The sequence below is a fragment of the Natator depressus genome, chromosome 2, assembly GCF_965152275.1.
Source record: "Natator depressus isolate rNatDep1 chromosome 2, rNatDep2.hap1, whole genome shotgun sequence".
NCBI lineage: Eukaryota > Metazoa > Chordata > Testudines > Cheloniidae > Natator > Natator depressus.
The window spans coordinates 226,749,817-226,772,617 of NC_134235.1; the positions used below are offsets into that span (position 1 = coordinate 226,749,817).

The window sequence follows — 22,801 nt, forward strand, 5'->3', positions numbered from 1 at the left end:
TTCTGTTCTAAGGCCAGAAGAGACCATTGTCATCATCTAGTCTCACCTCCTACATAGCATGGACGTTGAACTTTCCCAAAATAATTCCTGGAGCATACCATTCGCCTGCTTCATTTCTATTCGTTCACTGCTAATAGCCTATTTTTTTCTTCTTTTAAAAATAATAGTTTCTAAACATTGAAAGTTTCCATTGGAGAGGATAGGACTATGCATTTAATACTGCAATAAATAAAACTCACAACTAGGCAAAGTAACGTGTTACTACCGGATGGTTTTAGCAGATCCAATATACACTATATTGTGATTTTTTTAAAATTAAATTTATTCTTGGAATTTTTAAAGTAATTTAATATAAGTGAATTAAAGTGAGCAAATGCCCTTGATTTGATTTGGTGTGAATTAACCTAAGGAAGACAGTAATCCGATTTGTTTTGGTTGGCAATATGCTGTAATGAGAACATGCCTAACCACCCACCAATTCAAGGAACAGCAGCCAATATGAGTCAGATCAGAGGACTCCATTTACTTATTACCGGCATTTATTTAAGTAAATCAAGGGTGATGAAATGTGAAATTAATGTTATGTTGATGGATTCCAAATGCAACCTGAAGAAAGCATGTTAACCTCCTGAAAAGTGCAGGAAACAAAATGCATTTTTAGGAAAACACATTTAGTGACCAAACTTGAGCCAAATCTGGCTATATTCTTCATTCATGTTTGAAAATACAAAGCATCCTTGGTTGAAGCAATAAACAATTAACTTGTGTAACCTATATCAATGAGTATGGTAGTTTTGATGTGTTTTGTTTATGAACATAATACATACATAATCCTAGGTTTAATATTTTATTTCAATGCCATTGTATGTTATGCAGAATAAATTCTGTAATGTTACATCCACTGTGACATCAAATAAAATGTGAACTAGTTTGCATAGGTTAATATTTTGGGCAGCATGAATGTTGCTCTAGTCCACCCAGGTTTAAAGATTCACAGTGCAGAGGAAAAACAGGAATTAAAGCATTTCTACTAAAATATATTTTAATAGCTGGTGTTAACTTTTTGCATAACAAAAGCCAAATTATGTTGATACATCATATGATCCAGTAATAATCCCCATCCTTTGAAAAAAACAAGTGTTTCCTTCATAACCGTATACTCCCAAAAAACATACAGTTTTGCAAAGTAACTAGAACTCTACACACTTTTAAGCAAATATAAGCTAAATTGTGCAGCGGTTCATTTTTGCTTTTTATATCACACTGCAAAAACCAACATCTGAGAGAGTTTCCACACCATGCTAATCAACGTTAATACAGTCAGTGCTGCTTTCTGATGGTTTAGCAACTTGTAATATTGAACTAGATATGATTGTAATGCTACAGTATATAACTTATTTTCCTTCTAAAATAAAAAAAAATGTTTCAACAGCAATCGGATTACAACTTAGATACAATATGCAAACGCTATATATCAGACACAAAAGCATATGAAATTCATTTGAATATACTGTAGTGGTGCAGGCAATTAAAGAAAGAAATATAGCTCCACATTTTCTTTCAGAGGGGTGATGAGATTTGAGGTGTGGTTTCTATGGTATAAAGATTGGAGAATGATTGCTAAAGCACTGTAGAATGTTTTATCCTTTTAACTCACCAGCAGTTTGCTCTTGCCAGCACAAAGCACTAGAGTGTATGTAGTTGTATGTAGATCTATGTTTAGAAAGCATCTTTAGCTTGTTTCTGTGTGGTATTTAAATATTTACTAACTACATCTTATACCATATTTCATACAGAATGTTATTCAAAATAGTTCAAATTGAGCAGATTTTATTCTTTATATCACATTCTGCCCAACACTTCTGTGTTTCTGGTTGTTTTATAAGGAAAGGTGATGTACCATCACCGTACAATAAAAACTAAAATTAGCTTCTCGGCCAAGCACTAGAGGCCTTCCAAGTCCCCAGGGAACTTTTAGGAAGGACACACATATCAAGAATATAATCCATTAAAGTGATTCACTGTCGAGCCCTAACCTTGCTTAACTGGTGTGTGGTAGTCACTGTGGTCACGAGAAGCACATTTCAATATTAAATACGAATGTGCTATAATGGAACTTTACTACTGTAGTATTCATAATCGTAGCTTTGTTTAGAAAAAGGCTAAATGCGGATGTATGTATAATGAACAGCAAGATGCCCTGTATTACTATCTTATATACTGTATTATATTTATACTTGTGTTCTTGAAGAATAATAGCACATTACAGTGCCCTTATTTTTCTAACACTTGAATGGGGATGAGTGAACTCCAAGTTGAATTATGGAATTCTGAGATGATTGTGTCCAGAATTTACTTATTTCCCTCCCCAGTCAGATGCTGTTCATGTGTGCAATGTACGAAGTAAGGGTGATACACTGTGGTAAAATAAAAGAATTAGGTTTTATCTTCCTTGCTTGTCAGACAATTTAAAGGTGGAAAAAGCGGTATCTGGCATTTACTTCTCCCAACACTCCACAGTATATCAGCAGGGCTTCACAAACTCCTTGTAAGAATTGTACTTACAAATTGTGGTGGTTGAACTGAGGATCTATGGATTACAAGTTGTAGCTCTCATAAAACATTTTGATATCCAGGCCCTAATCACTTTGTATATTGGGTACCACCGCTAACAACAGTGCTCTATAATTAGAATTCATTTTCCCAGATATCAAAAACCAGAAAACCATTCCAAATGAACAAAAATTACTAAAAGCATGCATTACAAAAAATTTACTACGCAAATGAATCATTTTAAACTGAGCACATTAATTATGCTGATATACCATTCTCAAGAGAAACAGGATTCACATACTCTTTTGTTTTCTTGACCGTTTTTTATTTTGAAAATTGCTTTAGGTGCTTTGCCAGGCTATAGGATATTCACATTCATAAAGGTAGTTTTATTTCCATTGTTTAGCATATCATAGTCTTCTAACCTGATAAAATGTTTATTTCCTGATTTAGCTTGTTACCATACATAATGTTAGATATCCCTCTCCCAAGCTGAGAAGAATGCTAGTGTGGTTATGGGTTTGTCTGTCTGTCTTCAAAGACACTAAAAATGGCAACTTGATGCTATATATATGTGCTCCCTATGTTTCTTCTGATTCATATTTCTTTAGCATACTGACAACTTATTTTTGCCATTGTCAGCACTTCAGAGCTAGTACAAGACCACAGCAGCAAATGATATCCAGTTCTGCCTCAGACATCATCAGAAAAATTTTCCAACCATTATAAATTGTAATTCTTCCCCCTGTTACTGATGGCTGGTGATGATGACTGATACAGACATAGACGGCTTTTCAGATCACATTTAGGCTGAGCTTAAAGTGTCCGGAATTTAAATGAAGCTGTTTGACTTGCCAAGCTAGCAAATTTGACATGGAAGATACCAATAAAGAATAAGGGCCTGTTGCTGCAGCTGCTCCATGTACAAAACTCCCAAGGCTTCTGCAGAATTTTAAAACCACAGTGTAGTTATAACAGATGTGCCTAATATGGAAGATCAAGGTTTCAGATTTACAGAGTCATTTTTCTTGCTTCTAACCACTCTCTGAAGTTAATTTCTGCTGGGGAGCTTCACCCATGAAATTCTTTGTCTGACAAGAAAATACACTTGTCCCACTTACTTTTCAATATTTATGGTCTACTCTTTTTTTTAAAAAAAAACACAATCCTAGAAATGTACTGTTCTCTGTCTTGCAGCATGGGATTTTCTCCCTTATTAACAATACAATGGAAGTGAAGGAGCTTGCTGCCTTTTAACTGTGTGCAAAGCAGAATTGGCAGGTGTCTTGCACTGGTGGGTTGCTTTTAACATAATGAATACTTACTGCCTTCCTTCATTATTGTTAAATGAAATAATGCAGGCAGGCTGACTTTTTGAAATCAGAAATAGAAAATTCTCTATAAACACAGCATAAATTTAATTCAATTTTTAAAAACTAAAACATACAGGAAGGCCAGTGCAGCTTCAAAACTCTGGATGGCTACTAAATGGCTACCATCTTTAATTCACATCTGAGTACAGAAAAAAAAATTGTTCCTTAAACACACACACACACACATGCACCAACTCGCCCATGACACTACATGATTTTGTGCTCCCTCTGACTTAGGACCTGATCCTGTAAGAGAACGGCAAGGGAGGAATACTGTATCCTGCTCAATGAGCAGGATCAGGGCCACGTGATATTGCGACTAGCTGTTGTGCCCCAATGATTAGAATCACACCTGGATCCTTCAGTCTTGACCACAAGCCAATGGACAACAGAAATAAAATACCTCGCAGTTTGTGGGTAACAGAATGATCAGGCCTGTAATGTTTATACTGTTTCCTACTAATGGCTTAGCTGATCCAAAGTTGAAAGAGAATATACTCACTTTAGTTTTCCTTTTTCCTCTTACTTTGAATGGAGTTTAAGGTGGAAGAGAAGTATTAGAAAGCCAAAATGGAATCTTTTGCATAAACAATTTGGGACAATAATATTTCCATTTTTGGTACTGAATCCTGGAATCAAAGTACTTTTTATGCAGGAATAAAGAACTTGGTTGGACCTAAAGATCAATCTTAGGAGCTAAAACATAATATATAGCTTTCCTTTTGCTGACTGCCTCATAATATTCACCAGCTTTTCCTCTTTTTGGTTTTGGGGAGGAAGCTGGAATGAGAGTGGTAGGATTTTTGTTTGTTTAGTTTTTGCTTTGGTGGAAGCTATGAGAAAAAAATAAACTCAATAGCAGTCAATGATGTTTGTCCTTCTTTAATCATTCGGTGAACATATAACCCACTTTTGGACAACCAAGTGATGTCACAACTAGAGCCAGTGTTTTGGAAGGAACTCAAGCAATAGGCCATTGAACTGTAACATATCATAAAATCAGAGCTCCTCTCAACTTTTCTACACAGGTGCAGGACTCCCTTGCAGCAGGGGTGGGTACATGTCAGTTTTATCACCAAAGCAGACATTAAGCAAGTCACTTGTGGGAAGAATGAAGGCTGTAGCTATAAGCTTCATGAGGCCACATAGTATATAGCCCTAAGACTGGCTATTTACAGCAGGATAGTTAAGGATAAAGGATGTAATGGAAATTGTTTGTACAGTGCTTTGAAGATGGACATTGCTATCTAAATGTTAAGTATTATTTAATGTATGCAGTGTTGCTGTAGCCATGTCAGGCCCAGGATATTAGAGAGACAAGGTGGGTGAGATAATATCTTTCATTGGACCAGCTTCTGTTTGTCAGAGAGAGAAAACTTTTGAGCTTGAAGAAGAGCTCTGTGTAAGCTCAAAAGCTTGTCTCTCTCACCAACAGAAGTTGATCCATTGAAACATATTACCTCACCCACCTGGTCTCTCAATTATTATTTAAGGGAAACAAGAGGTGGCAATTTGGCTCTGCACTCTGAACAGTGCCAGTGGGAAATATGTTGTGGAAAACACAGATTTGCCATGAATCAAGGCACAATCAAAACTGATGGATTGGGAAGCAAGTAAAACTGACAGGAGATAAGGGCACAGACATGAAGGAGAGCCAGTGTAAGACCCAGGAATGAGTGCGGTTGTGTGGGCAAGTGAGAGTTGGGAACTTTCACTGTCAAGAGACAGACCTTTGTTTCTTGTAAGGCTGCTGGGCAGTAGGATTTTTACCAGCACATTATCTGCTGTTACTTAAAAGGCTGAATTATCCAGTCATCATTTTTATTGGGACATTAAATGCTCTATGTTAAACAGCTTTAAAAATTATTAGAATGTGATACTAAATTGAAAGTATTAGCCTCCTGTGATCTTAAAGTGACATAAGAAAAGAATCCATGTTATGGTTACGTTTAAACGAGAATCTAAGAAAAAGACATTTCTCCTTTATAGCTAAGGGATGGAAACCTTTACATAATAGGCAGCACCGGGCTTTCACATATGTCTTTTGTTCTTACAAAGTATTATTATAAGCAATACTGTTTGGATATGTATGTCAGATTGTGATTCTTACATCAAATTGTTATATTAGTGATAAAGTAATGAACATGGGGTCTTAAAAGTTTCTTCTGAGTATTTTGTTTCAAAAGGTTAAGTTTTGAGTAAATCAGAATAAAGCTCAAAGGACTAGGGACAAAAATTAGTTAACATACTCAATGTAATTTGCTGGAAGCATTCCTGTTTTCCCAGTTCTCTGAACTGTACCATACATCCAGCCATCATCAATTGGTTGCACATTGATGATATAGTCCCCATCCCTGAAGGAAACTTCATCTTCATCTTGAGCACTGTAGTCATACATAGCTCTGTATGTTCTCTGTTGAAGGAAAAGAAACAGGGCCATGAAGAATCCACCATTGACAGACATTGCTTCTCTGCCTCATACATATACACACAGCACTATCTTTAGTAAGCTGAACTATAGAATTCAAACCCACATGCAGAGAGAGTGCAGTCTATACTATCTAAGAGATATATGCTGAATAGAACTGGATGGACTATTTGTGTCAAATAATTTATTCAGCAAATTCAGTCATGAGACTGATTTTTATGAACATATGCATTACATACACCATGCAACCACATTTCGCTCTGGAAATATTCACCATTACTGATGCCTTGTGTATTCACTACCCATAGTTAATTATCCATGCTGCATGACTGGCCATCCAAACCACATGGTACTGTTTCTGTCCTGCTTGGATGATCCCAAACAGGGTTGTGTCTTCACTAAGAGAAAAGACGTGTTCTTAACTCACGTTAGCTAATTTGACCTGCCACCTCACATGAACACTACAAACCTTTACTACGATTCCACCTCAAGTTAGCTAACGTGAGTTAAGAACACACCTTTTTGTTCCTAGTGAAGATAAGATTTCATGATGACTGGGTAAATATTTGTGGTGGGAATGCTCATGTGAGTACATATTTGTACCACTATTCATGTACACATAAAATGTACATGAGTATTCATGCACAAATACTAAGTATTTGTGATTCTTTTATCTTTTTGTGAGCAAAATTTTGCTCACATGAATGTTTATGGATAGCTGGGTTTACACTTGTTTATACTAGGGTTAAGGCTGGGATAAGGGTTGAAGTTATATTTTTAATAGATGGCAAAGGCATCCACAGTCACCAATAGGCTCTTTTTAATGTAAATCCAAATAAATAAAGTGCAAACTAATCTTGTTAACTAAATGTCACAGTGCTTCTACTCCTGTGTCAACTACATTCCCTTCCTAAGTTTAATATTTATTTCATATACATATATTGGTACTATTGTCAGCTATCAAAGATTAAAAAGTGGCTTTAGACTCATAGAGAACGGATTCCCACTAAGCCTTGATGGGCAAGATGATTGTTATACTTTAGCTGGAGAATGAACCTTCCCCAAATTTCCCCAAATGCTACTGAAACTGCAGGTTCTGCTAATTTAAAAAAGTCATATGAGTTCTCTACTTTCCTTTTCCTTCCTAGCTTCTTGGCAGAAGCCAAGAGCAGCTCAGGAATCACAAACAGTATCCCACTCACCTAAGAGCTCTTTTCCATTTCTCACTATATCCAGCAATGTTAGCTAGATGTTTCTGCTGATATGATCAAAGGTAAAAAAAAACAGTTGATGTTGGCCAGTATGTTGGCTTTTGGAGTGAACACCCAATAAGCTCTATCAAGGGGATATTGTCAAGCTGTCTGCCTACCAACTCAGGAAGATAACACTAGACTGCTTCATGTTCACATGGTCTAGATAATTAACATTTTTAAAAAATGAAAATTTAAGTTCAGCACAGATGGAAGTTCCACCAGCAGGAAATACCTAAGTGGGTCATATATCATAGACTTACAGTAAGGTGTGTTTCCTTATTCCTGCTTCCATGCTAGAAACAGATTTAATGGTCCTGCACTTCTACTTTGCCTTCTAAATGGATTATCTGTAGAAGAGCTGTGAATGCCAGAGTAAGGGAGAACGCATTGTGCAGCAGAAAACTAACTTACGGGTTAAATACTGGGTAGCAATGTTATACCTTTCTTTGCTAGACTGAAGAGCCCATTATTGAATACTTGCTCCCCATGTAGGTACCTATAGACTGTAATCAAGTCACCTCTTAACCTTTTCTTTGTTAAGCTAAATAGATTGAGCTCTTTGAGTCTTTCACTGTAAGATATGTTTTCTAATCCTTTAATCATTCTTGTGGCTTTCCTCTGAACCCTATCCAATTTATCAATGTCCTTTTTGAAATGTGGGAACCAGAACTGGACACAGTAGTCCAGCAGTGGTCGACACAGTGTCAAATACAGAGTTAAAATAACCTTCCTATTCCTACTCGAGATTCCCTGGTTTATACATGCAAGGATCACATTAGCTCTTTTGGCCACAGCATCACAATGGGAGCTCATGTTCAGCTGATTATCCATAGAATCATAGACTTTAAGGTCAGAAGGGACCATTATGATCATCTAGTCTGATCTCCTGCACAATGCAGGCCACAGAATCTCATCCACCCACTCCTGTAACAAACCCCAACCTATGTCTGAGCTATTGAAGTCCTCAAATTGTGATTTAAAGACTTCAAGGTGCAGAGAATCCTCCAGCAAGTGACCCATGCCCCATGCTGCAGAGGAAGGCGAAAAAACCCCAGGGCCTCTGCCAAGCTGCCCTGGAGGAAAATTCCTTCCTGACCCCAAATATGGCGATCAGCTGAACCCTGAGCATGTGGGCAAGACTCACCAGCCAGACACCCAGGAAAGAATTTTCTGTGGTAACTCAGACCATGACCCCCCAAATCCACCATCCACCATGACCCCCAAATCTTTTTCAGTGACTCTGCTTCCCAGGATAGAGTCCTCCTTTCCTTTAAGTATCGCCTAAATGTTTTGTTCCTAGATGTGTATATTTACATTTAGCTATATTAAAATGCATATTGTTTGCTTGCATCCACTTTACCAAGCAATCCAGATTGATCTGAATCAGTGACCTGCCCTCTTCCTCATTTCCCACTCCCCCAATTTTTGTGTCAGCTGCAACCTTTATCTATGACGATTTTATGTTTTTTTCCAGATCATTGTTAAATAGCACAGGGCAAAAGAACGGATCTCTGCGGGACCCCATTGGAAACAGACTTGCTCAATGACAATTCCCTGTTTACAGTTACATTTTGAGACCAATCAATTAGCCAGCTTTTAATCCATTTAACATGTGCCGTGAGCAGAGACCTCATAAAGGAATCAGCCATTTGACATGCATTTTAATTCTTTGGCGTGTGATTCCTTTTAACCAGCTTGATAGCATCACAGTGCTGCAAAGTTGTAAAGACAAGCAGATAACTCCATATTTTAAAAAAATTTATTAGGGCCCCTAATGCTGCTGAGATACCCAAATTTATGGCTTTAAGACCTAATTAGGTGGTAAATGGCTGTCAGGAAAAAAATTCTGTAATAATCCAGTTAGCATTTAGTACCTAATATCGCTTCAGAGTGTAGTTTAAATGACTCAAATAAGGGATTTTAAAAATGCATTTAAGTGAATTATTCCTCTAATCAAGAGTAAGTTAAACAGATACTGAAAGCACAGTAGAGCATAAGAAAGGGGTTATGTGGGGGCAGTTGTAAAGTGGGTCAAACTTGACTCCCTTTATCCGGTATCCCATCAAAGGCATGAATCTGCAGTCATTGTATACACAAAACACCCACTGATAGCAATGAAAGTTATCTGCATATAAGGGCTGAAGCACAGTTGTAATATTCCCAGTTTACAGGCCAGATGTGGTCTGATACATGTATTCAACCATCAGTTTAAGACTGCTCTCCATTTTGGCCTGTCGTCACCCATGGCAGATGCAACAGTGCTTTGCACACAGAACTATAAAGGAAAACCAACTGGGATTATGGAATTTGCTTTCCAACAACCTTGCAATTACCTTAAGGCTTTGGAATGATCTCAACTGTTTGTAATGATCTCCACTTTTCAAACAGCCAAATGGAGCCTAGCGCTTTCTGATCTGAACCTTGTGAGAATGTTAACAAACCATTCCCATCATTGCTAACTAGCACAGCGGCCCAGCTGTTAGCAATACTGAGAGCCTTAGTGTAGGTGACTTGCCAGCTCCAGCAGTTTTCAGCACCATGACTCCATGCAGCAAATCACTTAAGCACTTGCTTAACTTTAAGCTTGTTAGTAGTTCCATCAGCTTTGCTAGAGTGGGGTCCATGTCAGTTACAGTTGCTCTAAGCAGTTCAAGAGAACATGGTATTGGAAACGCTGGCGGATGGTCAACAATGGAATTCCCATCTTTTGGACCTATACAATGCTCGTGCAATGGTTGAAGATTTCCTTACAATTTCTAGAGTAGACAGCAGCTACGATGAATGGAGAATGAGAGAAGTGCTGATATAATAAGCGCCAAGAAAGTGAAAGTTATGAAATTAAGTTGGGCTGCTTGGCAGGCCACTAATCAGGATGCTAGGGAGCCAGTCACCCAGGGAGCCAGACAGCCCTGGGAGCCTGCCAGGTGGGCTGTCAGATTTCTAGGCTCCCTGGAATCTCCAGTTCCCCAATTTCCTGCCTGGCAGACAGGCAGGCTGCACAGCTTCTTGAGGTTCCCGTTTCCTCTGCAGCCCTCTAGGTGGGCTGCCTAGGTACCAGTTTGTCTGCTTGGCAGGCAGGCTGCCCAGCTCCCTTGCTAGTTGGCTGCTCAGTTGTCTTGCTGGACAGGCAGCTGGGCAGAACACTGAGGTTTGAAATACCAAAATGTTTCTGCCGGGGGAACGTTTTGGTGTTTTTGAAACAAAATATAGCTGCATTTTAGTTCTGTGAAAATGTCTTAGTTTTTAGCATTTTTTTCCTGATTTGGGACGAAAACACTTCTGAAAACTAAATTTTTTTCATGGAACTAAAATTCCATTTTCTGGTCAGCCCTAATCTTTGTTAATGAGTCAACATCCTGCGACTTCAATTAAGGTGAGAGAGCTAACAAAAATACATCCTCTGAAATATCCTGTAGATCTGCCAGAAAAGAAAAGGGAAAACCAAAGCTGACATTTATGATAGTCTTAAGCTAAAAAAACAATGGAGCTCTAGTCACTACCACAATAAGAAATGTTAAAAATGTTAGTAATTTAAAAAAAAATCTTAAGAAATCAAAGCAGCAAACAAATATGCACAAGTCCAATTTTCAGAAATCTTTTGTAAGTCCTCATTGACATCCAATACCATAGCTAGCTATACCAACTAAAAAACAAGGTTCACCTGCAAAAAGCACAAACATGGCCTTGTTAGAACTATAAATTCCCTCCAGCTTTAAATTTCTGTGTGTCTATTTGATCAGACAGATTAAAAACAACAGCAAATGGAAACCTCATTACTTAGTTCATTGTGTGAAAAAGTGCTACCGCAACATTTTCTTCTTTCTAGAGTATATGAATAATGTAGATAATTTCATTGTTCTTTGGAGCACATATCTAAATTCACATCATTCAGTTTTTGAGATAAAAATCTCTTGCTACTTTTCTGCATCACCTAATCCTATGCATATTTTACCTGCAGTTAGGACCATATGAAGCATTTCTTTAATTTGAAAATAAGTACAATATGAAGGAATCCAGAAGAATGATTATTTCCCAAGGTTCCCAATTCTGGGATTGCAAAGGTTACCAGCGGATTTATATTTATAAGACATTTACCAGTAGCTAAAGGGGGGTGCACTGAAAAGAATGATTCTTTCAATTCAATACTCACCAAGCCTGCTGAATGTGGCTGCGAATGCATCGACCTCATAGATGACATACTGGTCTGGTGCATATATCCATACCCTTGGGACTGACTTTGTTGATATGCTCCAGGAAGCACAGGGGCTGCACATTAAAGACATACAGAAGCATTACTACAAGAGTTAAAACAATATCCTTATTGAGTGTGTGTGTGTGCAACTTCTCTTAGCGGTTGGTAGCAGCTGTAGATTGCTCTCCCGATTAGAAACCTGCAGCACAAATTGGGATTCATGTTCCAAAAGGTAGGTAACTCTAAATCAGTAGAGAAGAGTTTTAAGTGACAAAACAAGCCTTGTGTAGGTTGAATTCTACATAAACCTAACACAATCAGCAGAGAAATATTCATTAGCATCATAACTGGAAGCACAACAGTGAGTAGGAAGGCTTGAAAGACCTCGAGAAACATGACCACACATGTGCACCAAAATCAGGGACATCACTAAGGCCAAGTCATTAAACACAGCTACATCGCCTGGGGTGTGAAAAGCACACACCCCGAGTGACATAGTTAAGCCAACTTGACCCCTGGTGTAGACAGCACTAGGTTGACGGAAGAATTCTTCCATTGACCCAAGCTACCACCTCCCAGGGAGGTGGATTAACTACAGTGATGGGGAAACCGCTCTATCACTGTAGTGACTGTCTACACTGAAGAGCTCCAGCAATGCAGCTGCAGCTCTGTAGCTGTGCCTCTGTAGTGGTATAAGTGTAGACACAGAACGCAAAACTTTGATGCTACACTGAGATAGTAGAGAAAAAATGATACCATGGGGGCACACGACAGTTTGATTTTTGTTAATGAAAAAAGACAAAACTAAAACTAAGTACAGAAACAAAGTTGAAATATTTTAGTAACACTGCTTAACCAATTTATTTCTAATTATAGTATATTTACCTTCTTTTATAGGCTAAAGACCTAGAAAAGCTTATTTCATCTAGGTATATGTGACCGTTTAGCAATGGGTACTGATCTAGGTTCCCTTAGTGTATGCTGACTCCATCAACACCCTGGCCAAGCACAGAGATTAATTAAAATCTGCCAATTTCTTTCTGTCCCTTTCCTTTGTCCTCCTATGTCCATTAGGCTCTGTCCAACATCGCTCTTCCCTCCCACAGATACACACACATTTTTTTGGTAGTGTGATTTTACCAACCACAGGTGACAACACTATACTGTGTTTTATTGATGAGAAGCTGCTGAAAGTTCGAATAAAAACCGTGTGGACCCTTGTGATGATTTGGGAATGTCTGTACAATTTATGAATTGTGATGTGAACTCGATCTGTGTCAGGCCACAAACTCCATCTGGTACATTTAGCTTTTTTGCCTTCTCTGTTTCCTATTTGCCTCCGTGTTGGGCTGAAGTCCCCACACAGAGAGATACAGGGCTGACACTAGAGGGTAGCTGACTAAGTACTCAGCTACAGGAAATCTAGAAATTCACTCTAGACTAAAAACTGGTCGCTACCCAGAAGAACCGGTTTAGCAGGGGGAGGTCACCTTGGCAACAAAGGCGTTTGTGCTTATGTGGGGATGCTGAAAATGGCATCATCTGACAGAGAAGAATGAAAGTTTCAAAAGGGATGAAGAAAAGGAGTACTTGTGGCACCTTAGAGTAACAAATTTATTTGAGCATAAGCTTTTGTGAGCTATAGCTCAGTTCATCGGATGCATGCAGTGGAAAATACAGTGGGGAGATTTTATATACACAGAGAACATGAAACAATGGGTGTTACCATACACACTGTAACGAGAGTGATCGCGGTTCTGCTCAGGGGCCATTTTCCTCTATTCCAGGAGAAAGAAGCAATGCAGCATGAACCATGCACTGAAGCCTGACCCAGCCCAAAGAATGTCCCGGAGTGGTGAGGAAACTCAGGTAGAAATATTCATGTAATGTTTATTGGTTTAAATCTTCTGTACTCTCCTGTGCCTTACATGATTAAGTATAAAATAACACGTGTTAGACACCGAGCAAAGTCTGTGTGTGATAGGCTTCATAACTGCTGCATGCCCCTAAGAGAGTTAAAATGTAAACCAGCATCATCACACCCTGAAGTGGAGTTCTGGGAGAGGGTGTGTTTAAATACACAGGAGGCTGAGGGAGCTCAACAGTGGGTTCTACCTTTCAGACGAGAATACCAGATAGAAGGTCTGTGCCCCAAGAGTGTGCCTAGGGACCCCAAGATTGAGCAGTGGCTGGATTCTGTTCAGGCTCCAAGAACTTAAAGCACCTGTGAATCCAAAGCAACAAAGCCTGGATTTTCCTCACAGCAGTCCTTGGGAGTGGTGGAAGGGGGTGCTCACTAAGTTCTGTGACAAACCTCTACCCTTACTCCTTGCTAGAAGGAGATTCCTAATAATTTAAATCAATAGTCTCTGTTCCAACATCCTGCTTTGACACTGGACTGACAGAATCTGAAAAACAAGTGTCCTTGGGCATCTGTGAAACCCAAGTGTAGCTGAGGTGGCCATTCAGTACCTTTTCAACAAGCCTCTGTTTTTGGGGAAGGTGGACGGTCCTGACAATAACTGGTAAGGTGGTTAATATCCAAATAGTGAAGGTTTAATCATTTCCTGTCTAACCATGGTTTGCAAGCCTCACCAATATTGGGCCTAACATCTCTCTGCTGGTTTTATCCAGCTATTGAGAACCTTAGCCCATCTCTCAAATAGTTAATTGGCATTCTCCAAGCACAGCTGAAACCTCACTAAGCAACAGTGCAAAAATAATCATAAAGATGGTACATTTCTTTTGACACTTTTTCCACAAAATGATCAAGCCTCAGGATGGGTTCAAAACTGATACTGGACAGGAGCAGTGCAAAAATAATTTACGGAGGGGATCAAGAGGTGCAGAATTAATTAATGTGGGGCTGCAGAGGTTGCAGAATTAATTTATTGGCAGTTAAGGTTTTGGGGAGGAGCTGGAAGACAGCACACCATCAGGCAGTGCTTTAATGCAAGATATTGGCAAGCATGCAAGAATCGTCTGGCCTTTTTACCTCTGAAGGAACCAGGACGTATAGAAGGGTGTGAAATGAACTATGGGGAAAGGTTTGCTGAATCGTGCTGGAATGAAAGTTCAGTTTGTGCTTTGTGAGAAGTTTCATTTTCATTTTACCCAACCTGCTTCCCTATCCCTAATTCTGAGATTGGTGGTTTGAGCAAATGGTTAGAGTTTTCCTGTAACTAGTAATTTTTTAATATGTAATATATTAAAATAAACTACATATATGATTAAAATATTGAGTGCTCATTATCCAGTCATCATATCCATTATGTTATACTTTTTAAAGATAGTGAATTACTATATTCTTAATTAAGGTATTTGTGATTTGGGGACACCTATTTCAAACTACTATAAATGCACAGATTGTGCTGTGAGGTGAGAGAGTAAAGTTGAAGCCATATGTTGATTTAGTCAGAGAAGTTCCTATAACATGAAGCCACTTGGGGACAGTAATATGCAGTACTGGAATATAATGAATAATGGATGTTTTAGATGTGGCGACTTCATTCTTGTGATGTATGAGTGCACAGATACTTTAAAGCAGTTTAATCATCAGAAAATTAGTGCTCATTAATGTGTTCACAAGGTGATCTTGATATTAAGTTAATGGTTCTAAGCAGTTCATCAGATAATTTATGTTTCAATGTTGTCACATACTACTTCTAAATGATCAGACATGGCCTCTCCTGAGAAAATGGACAGAAGCGCAATTTAGTCAAAAGTTACTGTGAGCACGCTTCGGTGAACATATTTTGCCTAATTTCAAACTCATTTGAACACTGTGGGCCAAATTCACCACAAGTGTAAATGAGAGCAACTCCACTGAAATCAATGGTGTGTTCTGCTTATGCCAGTGATAAATGTGGCTATGTGTGTTCAAAACTAAGAGAAGAATTCAATCTTTTTGAGTTCACAGTATATTGGGAATGAGCATCTGGTCAGTTCTTATCCGTTACTGAACTCTGCTCCTGCTCCAGCAGCTCACACTCCCTCTGCTATGCAGGGACAGAAAGAGAGAAGGAGTCCTCTACTCCTGTCAGGAGAGGCAGATAAACACCAACCCAAACAACCCCTTTACTCGGCTCCTGCCAAGAAAAGGCACCCTAACAACCCCAGCTTTCATCCCAATGGAAAGTGGAGTGATGATGCCAATGGAAACCCTTCTCTCATGACCTCTTCTCCCTAATAGGGCCTACGTCCCTCAACAATCATCACTCCTCTCTCATTGTCTGTGTTCAGAGTATCTTCCAAATCCAGAAAGTCTCTTCTGAGAATGGGTGGCCCACACACTCAGAACCAATATGCCAACCATCGGCAGTAGGACTGTGGAAATATGCTTCCTTGCCCTGATGTCCAGATTCTGTCCAGGCGAAAGAAGTCAAACAAACAAACACAGAATCTACTTGCTAATGTTATCTGGCTGTAATAGAAATTTCCAGAAATTACTCAGGCTACATAGACTCATAGAAGATTAGGGTTGGAAGAGACTGCAGGAGGTCACCTAGTCCAACACCCTGCTCAAAGCAGGACCAACCCCAACTAAATCATCCCGAGTGCTACAGTGGCGCAGATGCGCCACTGTAGCGCTACTGATGAAGATGCTCTTTGACAATGAGAGAGAGCTTTCTCGTCAGCTTAGTAACTCCACCTCGCATGACAGGTGGCAGCTATGTCAGTGGGAGAAGCTCTTGTTTGAAAATTTAATAAGTGGGCGATGGAGGCTGGCATCATGGCCTGATTGGAGGTGGGAGTCAATAACTTGATAGTGAATGAGGTGTTAGGTATGGTGAGGAGAGATCGTGAAAGGCCTTGTAAATTAACCCAAGTAGCTTCTGTCTGATGCAACAGAAAATGGGGAGCCAGTGGAGGGATGCAAAGCGTGGGGCAATGTTCTCAAAACAATGGGCTAGGGAAATTATCTTAGCAGCATTGTGCTGAATAGATATGAGTAGGGCAAGACTGTATTTGTCAAGGAGAATGTTGCAGTAATTGAGACACGGGTTATGAGAGCCTGGACAAGCATTCTACCTGCAAGAAAGGAAAGCCCATATCTTAGAGAAGTTCTTGCTGATTCTTTCAGCATGATTTAGACATAGCCTGGCTGTGAGGATCTAGAGAGAGGTTTGAATCGAAGATGACTCCCAGGTTATAGGCCTGAACTACAGACAGGGTGATGGTATGAGGATGTCTGGGAGAGGTGGGGGGAGGGGAGAGATTAGAAGCTCTGTTTTAGCCATATTGAGTTGGAAATGATTGCTACATAACCATGAGGAGATGTCAGAGAAACAGGCTAAGCCTTTAGTTTGGACAAAAGGAGACAGGTCTAGAGTAAAGAGATAGATCTAGGAGTCATCAGTATAGAGGTAGTAGCTGAATTTGTGTTTGCTGATGAGATTACCCAAAGATAAGATGTAGAAGGAGAAGAGAAGGTGACTCAGGACAGAGCCCTGTGGGACCCATGCAGAAAGTTGAAATGAGAGTGGGGGTGGGGTGGGGCTGAAGAAGATCCTCCAAAGGAAATTCTGAAGTAGTGATAAGAGAAGTAGGAGGAGAACCAGAAGAGGACAGAGTCACAGAAGTGAGGTAGAGTAGACCAGGAAATGATTTTCCTGCACTGTGAGAAGTTTTGAGATTGCAAAAAAATATTCCCATCCCAAATCAGGACAAAAAGTGAAAAATCTTAAATTTTTTCACAAACTGAAAATCTGGAGAAAAAATGGTTCAAGTAAATAAATGTTTTGTTTCGATAATTTCAAACTGTTTCATTTATATTTTGATCACTTTAAATTTTTTTTTACTACAATTAGCTTGAATTCATAAACAATGTATTTTCAAACCAGAAAAAAACCCACTTTTTTTCATTTCCTAACATCAATATGACATGTTTGGGTATTTTACACTATCCTAAATTTTAAAAATATACAAAATAAACTGTACACAAATCAAATGTATTCACAGAAAAATCATCAAAAAGTATGGCTGTGGAATGAACTTTCAATGGGAATAGTAATTTTATAACATTTAAAATAATTAATAAAAGCAACGAGGAGTCCTTGTGACACCTTAGAGACTAACAAATTTATTTGGGCATAAGCTTTTGTGGGCTATAACCCACTTCATCAGATGCATGGAGTGACAAAAAGTAGGCAGGTATAAATATACAGCACATGAAAAAAGATGGGTGGTGCCTTACCAAGTGCGGGGTCAGTGCTAATGAAGCCAATTCAATTAGGGTGGATATGGCCTAGTCCAACAGTTGACAAGAAGGGGTGAATATCAACAGAGGGAAAATTACTTTTTGTAGTGCTAATGAGACCAATTCAATCGTAACAGGAGAATGAAAGGGGGATCTTCAGAAGGAGATCCCTGTGGAGATTTCCCACCTCAACACTCCCTTCATGGGGGGGCAGTGGGATGGAGTGAGGTTAGGCCATGGGTCAGAAACCTCCTCATCTGTTAGTTACTCTGTAACTTACATCCAAACCATTTTGTAAGAAAGTTTTAGAGTACTATATATATATCTAAATTACAATGCCACTAATCTGGGAAATGTCCAGTGCAGTTTGGAGACAGAGAGAAGCATCATCACCACTAACCAATTATATACAGTCCCTGTTTCTGGGTATTACTGAGTGCTAAGGTAGGGGCCAAGAGACAGTGAGGTGCTCACCTATTGGTCTTCAGGGAGCATACTGTCACCCACACTGGCCCCCGCTCCTGCAGAGTAGCAAAATCTCGATGGCCACTGCTTCAGGAAACCACAAACCCCAAAATTAATTTTTAATGCTGACTTACAGGTTTGCTGCTTATTGGAGCGTGGTTACGTAGGTTCAACTATACAGGATAACCCTGATTCCCTGAGAGCCAGTTAGAACACTGGCCTTTTTAATACCTGCGGGTACAATATGACCAATAGCATATCTATCATGAAATACAGTCATATACAATATCTCAGGATATTCAAGAAGTCAGAATGTTTTGAATAGTCACCAGCCTATAAAATACAAACAGAGGTTATTTGTAATGTTCACATCTATTGAAACTGAACCTAAGGCTATGTCTGCACTACAAACTAGGGGTGTGATTCCCCTGCCTGCATACACATACTTGTGCTAGCTTTCATCAAACTAGTGCCAGTATAAATAGCAGTGTAGTGGAAGCAAAGCTTAGCTATGTCAAGTATGCGTCTACCAGTTTCAGATTCACAGTTCAGACAGCCTAAATGTTTTCTGTGGCATTAACTAAAACAGTGAAAATAGTGAAAATCTGTAGGTGAAGACAACAAGTCATTGATCAGGGTTATATTAGCAGCAGCAAACTAGTATAAACAGTTGTTACAATGACAAGTTAAAAAATTATGAGGTCATATCTGACATTTAGAATGTTATGAACATTTATAACAATATAACAACTCATTTTAGCTGAAAGTAACAAATTGTTTTACTGCTCTCGCATCCCTTTGGCCAGTTGAGACCTACAGCTCCTATAAAAATAGTACCATTTGGACTATTCTGCTTGTAAACCTAAAAATGGAATTTATTGTCCCCAGTTTTAATCCTTAAAATATCATTTGGAGGTTATTGTGAGCACTAAATATTGCAGAACAGCTAAACCAGGGGCAATGAAGAAATAGCAACATTAAAACTTTGTGTCCTTGAGGCACTCGTTTTACTCACAAAACCAGAGTTCTGATATATTAAGGACATTAATTCAATCTACGATCAAAAAATGAATAATTGGGGAAAGTAGACATATCTCGGAAGCACAATTTACATCAGATACTGATTTTTGTTTAGGCAGTTCTGGGTTTATTAATCTGGTGGGAACAGAGTTTCCATATCTGTTGTCCTGAAATTATGACTAGAGTTCAACTCATATTTATAGCCATACATACATTTCTACTTTTATGGTTTTGGTTTACCTTGGTGCTGTGCTGGTAGTCTAAAGATGAGCTTCTCCAACCATTCCATATACACTAGAGCAGTAACTACTATTAATAATTATATAAGAAATAAGTAGACTTGTCCCCATTTCTTACACTGCATTTTTAATGGTTGTGTACATAGATCATACAGCGCACTTCAACAGAGCACTAGAAATGTATTGCAATAGTTTGCAGGTGTGGCTGCAGGATTTGGTATCAGGTCATGTCTCTCAGTGAAGTGCAAACCTTATTACAAACTGGGTTTTTAGCTGGCATGTCACATCGGGTGCACAGCATGCCTCAGCTGAGAAAGCAGAGTGAGACATTTCACTTCACAGCACGACACTCTCTTAATTTATGAAGACACGCAACAGCCAAAAAAGCCAGTTTGTGATATGCCTTTCCCAGTACTGAGAGGCACACAAACTGTCACAAAATGCTGCAATTCCTTCTCACATTGTGTACAGGGCAGTTTTCGTTGTATTGTGCTTTCTCACACATTATTCTGAAACAATTAACAAAAATGAAGGGCATACTGGTAACATTAGCAATGTGTTCTAATTTGTAATTAGATCTCCTGTATGCCCTTCATTGTGTATATAAATCATACAGCGCCCTTCAATACAGCATGTGATACAGCATGGCCAGAGGGCAGCAGGAGAGTTTTTTTTTTTTGAAGCAGAAAAGAATTTTATTTGTGTAACACTTACAAGAATCATCAAAAAGGATAAAGCAAAACTATGCAACAAAACAAAAGCAAACACAAGGTATAACACAGCAGCCTTCAGGAGGGAGAAGTGTTCAAGCTAGCCTGGGCCCAGAGAGGGGGGGCTTCCTCGACACTCGTGGTCTTCCACCCTCCTGAGTTACCTGGTGGCCTAGAGCGGGGGGGCTTCCTCGACACTCATGGTCTTCCACCCCCTCAAGTTACCTAGTGCCACGCCCAGTGTCACCAATTATCCCTCTCCTGAGAGTGTCCGACAAGATGGGCACGGCTGTGGGGTGACGGTTTAGGGGTGTGGGGGGACGTACACCCATGTGTAATACGACCCCTCCTAGGTGACAGTGACGATGGTATCCACAGCGGCAAACAGCTGGGGCTGGGGTCTCTCGCTCTTGCCCTCAATCAAAGGGTCAGACGGAGGGAACCAGATGGGGTCACCGAGCAGAGAACCTCGGACGGCGCCCACCGCTCCTCGAAGGCGTCAAGGGAGTCGGTGGACGCCACTCAGAGGAACTCCGCCTGGATACGTGAATGTACTGAGGATCGGAAAACGGCCCTACAATCGCAGGACGCTTCATTAGCCAACCTCCCCTCTCTGGTTTTATAAATGGCTGTTTTAGCTAGGGCTAGGAGGAGGTTAACCAGGAGATCTCGCGATTTTGTGGGGCCACAGATGGGGAGTGTGTAGACAAAAAGGTGAGGGAAAAAGTGTAGCCAAAAGCGTAATAAAATATTCGTGAGGAGCCGGAAAAGGGGCTGCAGCCTGGCACACTCTAAATATACGTGCGCCAGGGTTTCCCTCACGTTGCAAAAAGGGCAAGTATCCGGGATGGGGGTGAACCGTGTCAAAAACATGCCCGTGCTCACAGCTCCGTGAAGGAGCCGCCAACTAATGTCCCTGACGGGCCACGGGACCAAGGTGGAATACAGGCTGGCCCACCAGGGTTGCTCACCCTCCAAGGGTGGCAGGAGGTCCCGCCACTTTGTATCAGGGCGGGACACCAGGGTGTGGGCGTGAAGCGTGAGTGTGTATAGATATTTCCGTGGCGCGATTTGGAAGCTGACCGGCTGCAGTTCATGCAGCCGGCTCGCAGTGAAAGGGTGAGGGATTTGTTGGGATCTACGGGGTAGGGGCCCAATTGAAAGGTCCGGCGGGCTTGGGGTAGAGGGTGGGCGGGGTGCGCCCTTGCGCAGGGCTCGGTTGAGATAAGCCCGAGCAGCGGGCATCAAGGCGGCCTTCACTTCCTGAAGTACGCGCCGGGGGGTATGAGGTCTGGAGAGCCCCATGCGCCGAGCAAGTGTCAGGGGATCCAGCCAGTCTCCCTGGTCGTAGTCCAGGAGGTCTCCGAGTCTTGTGACTTCTGCCAGGACCAAACTCTGGTGCACCGAGCAGGACTCCGCTGGCTGCACAAGGAGCTGGGGGTTGTATAGCAGGGGCTCCGCGAGGAGATCTGCTCCCACGGTGACCGCCACGGACCTGGTTGTTGAAAACAGTTTCCAGGTCCGGAGGAGGTCCTGGTAGAAGACCGGCAGCCCGGAGGAGTCTCGCGGAAAACCTCTCGGACAGAGATAAAAGAGCTGCCAGTCGTATCGGAGCCCTTGGAAGCGGCGCAGGAAGGCCTGCGCCAGTATGTTCCACGTCGAACTACCTGCGCTATAAAGGAGCCTCTGCAGGGCCTGGAGGCGGAAGACACGGACCTGAGTGTGCAGACACTTCAGGCCCTGCCCTCCTTCCTTCAGGGGTAGATGAAGAACCCCAACAGGGGCCCAGTGCATTCCTGACCAAAAGAACTCTAGAATCGATGTCCGGAGGTTGGTCAGGAAACCCGGGGCCGGAACCAGGGTGTTGAGCCGGTACCAGAGCGTGGACAGGACTAGTTGGTTAAGCACCAGTGCTCTCCCTCAGAGGGAGAGACATCGGAGTAGTCTCGTCCATTTCCGGAGCCGCTCTATCACCCCGCCTTCTAAATTTTGCCAGTTCTCCGGCGGAGAAGGGTGCGTGGCAGAAAGGTAAACGCTTAGGTAGAGCAGTGGACCCGCGCTCCGGAGGGAGCTCACCCGCCGCCAGTCCCCCACCGCCAAGCCAGAGCTCTTGACCCAGTTGACTCGGGCGGAGGAGGCTGCCGAATAGATGGCCTGGCAAGCCTCCACCCATGCCAAGTCACCTGGGTCCTGGACCACGAGGAGCACGTCATCGGTGTATGCCGACAGGACCAGCTCCAGCTCCCGTAGCACCAACCCTGTCAACCTCCTTCGGAGGAGACAGAGGAAGGGCTCGATTGCCAGAGCGTACAGCTGGCCCGAGAGGGGGCACCCTTGCTGTACTCCTCGCCCGAAGTTGACCGGTTCGG

The 22,801-nt window shown here is 41.1% G+C and overlaps 1 protein-coding gene across 9 annotated transcripts in view; it reads right to left on the minus strand.

Annotated features, from left to right (window-relative positions):
- Positions 1–836: 836 nt before the first annotated feature.
- The window catches only part of NEBL (nebulette), a 399,859-nt gene continuing 377,894 nt past the window's right edge, over positions 837–22,801 (minus strand). For 3 of the 9 annotated variants that reach the window (XM_074946048.1, XM_074946049.1, XM_074946047.1), the window contains 2 exons: positions 11,758–11,873; positions 844–6,339 (listed from right to left, as the gene is read on the minus strand). In XM_074946048.1, the coding sequence (XP_074802149.1) occupies positions 6,163–6,339; positions 11,758–11,873 (293 nt within the window). In that variant the 3' untranslated portion in view covers positions 844–6,162. Of the gene's footprint in view, positions 6,340–11,757; positions 11,874–22,801 lie in introns of all 9 variants that reach the window. The other 6 variants (XM_074946045.1, XM_074946046.1, XM_074946051.1 and 3 more) reach the window with 3 other exon arrangements.